The following is a 3323-nucleotide window of genomic DNA, read 5'->3' as shown; positions in this document are numbered from 1 at the left end:
TCTTTTAAAAGTGTGTATTCCTTTCATTAAAAAAAAGAAAAAAAATGTAAACTCCAAAACAGAAGATGGACACGTCTGGGGGCAGAGTGCGCAGAGACGGGGGGGCGGCAGGCCATCGGATCACCACAATTTAAGCCCCAAAACTGGAGTGGCGCCAGGAAGACAGCTGTCGAGAGCGGAGCGCTTGCTCAAAACACTCCTCACCCCGCCCACCCCAAAATAAGAAAAAAAAAGGGGGGGAAGAAAGAAGAAGAATCAACCAGGACTCAGTGACTTCTTTCCTTTACTGCAGAGGAGGTGTGAGGCAGAACTGACCGAGTCTGGATTCTGTGCCAAGTCCGGGGGCTTTTGTAGCATTGTTTTCCAAGCAAAAACACACGGATAAGGACTTGTGTGAGTGTTTATTTAGGGAGCTCCTGGGACAGGGGAAAGGGAGATACGAGTCCAAAAGCAATGCACGGTAATTTTCCAATCTAACACACAACTGCCTCCTGTTGTATTGTTGTAAAAGACTTTTATAGTCTATGATATTCATTCAGTTAGCTGCATTTTGGCCAAGCTGTTTAAATGCCAATTTATCACCAACTGCGTTCAAATTGTCTCCCTCATCCATGCGTAATGAAAGCATTTACGGCACACTTTTATCAGATCATCACATTATTGAAAACCTTTTCATCTCCCCCTCCTGCAGCCTGCTGCTGTGGTGTTTTTTTTTTTTTTTTTTGGCTCCGGTGCCAACTGAGTTCAGCAAAGCGCACAATTCCCTATTTTACTGCCATCTGCCGGATGAAGAGCCCGCTGATTACATAAAACCACGGTTCACTGTGTCACTACTCCAGTGTGCGTCTGTGTGCTTCCATGCGTGTGTAATTGCAGGCTCGTGTGTGCGTGCGTGTGCGTGCGTGCGTGTGCGTGCGTGCGTGTGTGTGCGTGTCGAATGTGACGGGATAATCGGATTTTGGGCCAGTCATATGAACAAGATCCTGTCTCACAGATATACCAGACTTCAAATAATAACAGTAATGTGTGAAAATTCGGAGAAGACGTGTGACATTGTTAATATTTTTGAGAAATCGCTTTAAAAAAAAAAGTGTAACAATTATATTCAATTATATTACGGTGTTCATCTGATTCTTACCGGAGTCACTAGCTGCGCTTCCATTCGCTGTGGACGCGTTAACAGTCCCAGATGCGTCCTTGCTGCTGCTGCTGCTGCTGCTCTTCTTGTTCACCGGGAAGGGGAACACTATCGCGGGGTCCACGCACTCCGACACCGAGCTGCGGCTCACCACCTCCGGCACCCTGACGTACGCGTTCCTTCCCCCGGCCGATGCCGTTGAAATCGCCTTACCCAGTTTCTCCGTTACCACTCGTTCCAGCTTTTCCCTGGCGGAGAAGCCGCTCCACATACAGTCCTGGATAATGATGTTGTTGGGATTTGTATCCACAGAGGAGCCGAAAAGGTCCCCGTCGTCGGATGCCCCCCATATGTCGTCCTCGGGCAGGAGCAGCAGCTCCGAAGCCCAGTCCAGGGGGTCCCCTAAGCTGAAGCCGAGGGGATCTGCCTCTGAAGAGGCAGTTGCGGCCGCCGGCTCTCCCGGTAGCGCTGCGCGGCTCGGAGAGAGGGGCGGAGTGGGCAGCAGCTCGAATTTCTTCCAGATGTCCTCCCCCGGTGGCGCAGCGTCGGGACCACAGAGGTAGAAGTCGTCCTCGTCCGGATAGAAGCATGGTTGTAAGGAATCAAACTCCAAATCGGAGTTTTTACTGATGATCGCCGGCATTCTATCCAACAATCGAAAATCCTGTGAACATACAAGAGAGGTTCAGTCAGCGTGCGCTGTTGGAGAGCGTCTCTCCACATTTCTTTCTTACAGAAGTGCTCCACAGAAAGTGTGTCTGAGTCAAAAGCCCACACACAGATTCCAAACGGCCTCCACTGTGGGCTTTAAAAAAACCGCACAAATCTCAAAGGAGTCCGTGCGTAAATGTGTCCATGACGCACTGCTGGGGCTCAAAACAAATGAGGGCTGCACTATTCTTTAAAAAAAAAATTAAAAAAATAAAAAAAACAACTTTTGTTAGAAAATAAATTGAATGACAACATTCGAATCTGAGAACTATTTATTAGAGATATATAAGACAATAGATACAGAATGTGAAGAATATCTTCTGAAATTAGAAGATGCTCACCTCGTCCTTACTTGGGATGAAAACGCGTGAATCGATATTTCTCGTATCTTGCAGTCAGCAGTTAATACAGACACCAGATTTGGATCAGTCATCTACTTTTGGAGCTAAGACGGTCCTCTGACACACATTGTGGGTCTCTCCAGAGTGTTATACACTTTAGTTTTGAGGGGAGGAAAGCAAGCTCCTCCCACACGGGCTGGTTTAGGGGAGGGACAATTCCTACCTATGCTGTGGACTGGGATGCGATGCGGGAGTGGAGAGGCTGGCTGGAATCCTTCTTTCAAGGTGAATGGAGAACATACCTTCAATATTGAAATGAATGGGTCAAAAAGAAAGTGTTTCTTTTAAAGAATGGGGGAGGGGGGTGGGGGGTGGAGGAAACAGGTAACAAGCAAAAGACAAAAAGAAAGGAAGAAAAGAAAAAGCTTGCTTCAGGCTTGTCCTAAAAGTATAAGATGAGAAGCTTTTGGCTGATGCATTTCTTAAATTGCTAATGAGCCCTTCCCAGTGCTACATTAAGGACTGTAAAAATCAACTTTTACTATTTAAGCTATCCTCCATTCACTCTACACGGGTTTTAACACACTGTATGGGAAAACATATTGGGGAAAAAATTTATTTTATTTAATAATATACATTAAATTGTATATTACTAATAATATATATTATATTCTCTTTGGTTGAGCTCTTAATGTTTTGCCTTTTGTCTGAAGGCCAGCAGTTCACCCAGATTGAAGACAAAGCGCCGCTCACATACGCCCTCCCGTGGACGGATACGAAAGTTAAAGTCAGATTCTCTTCACTGTATACAGCGAGTCAAACAAAGGCTTATACAAAGAGGTATTTTTTTTCTAAAGAAAAAGGTAAAATATCAAAAGAATGTTTGGCTGTTAGGAGAATCCTCATCTAGAAACTCAGAATGAAAAAAAAAAGAAACTAAAGAAAGAAACAGGCTTTGCAGGACTGGGGAGCTTTCAGATGCCTCTGGGATAAAGACTGAAAAGGAGAAGAGCATGTTACGTAACCGCAAGCGGTGGTTGTAGCCTGGAGTTATTCCCATTCCCTTTTCTAATGAGAGCTTAGGATGAACTGCTCATCTGTAATTATGCACAGGCGTATACACAGTTCATGAT

At 45.4% G+C, this 3323-nt stretch overlaps 1 protein-coding gene across 1 annotated transcript in view; it reads right to left on the bottom strand.

Annotated features, from left to right (window-relative positions):
* The window catches only part of mycn (MYCN proto-oncogene, bHLH transcription factor), a 5918-nt gene extending 3559 nt beyond the window's left edge, over positions 1-2359 (bottom strand). The window contains exons 1-2 of the mRNA XM_007546678.2: positions 2191-2359; positions 1139-1802 (exon numbers count right to left, since the gene is read on the bottom strand). Of these exons, the coding sequence (XP_007546740.1) occupies positions 1139-1781 (643 nt within the window). The 5' untranslated portion in view covers positions 1782-1802; positions 2191-2359. The remainder of the gene's footprint in view (positions 1-1138; positions 1803-2190) is intronic.
* Between the last annotated feature and the right edge of the window lie 964 nt (positions 2360-3323).

The sequence above is a fragment of the Poecilia formosa genome, unplaced genomic scaffold (assembly GCF_000485575.1).
Source record: "Poecilia formosa unplaced genomic scaffold, Poecilia_formosa-5.1.2 Scaffold1, whole genome shotgun sequence".
In the NCBI taxonomy this organism is placed as follows: domain Eukaryota; kingdom Metazoa; phylum Chordata; class Actinopteri; order Cyprinodontiformes; family Poeciliidae; genus Poecilia; species Poecilia formosa.
Note: the sequence above shows the minus strand (reverse complement) of the source record. Positions and strands in the feature narration are given on the sequence as shown.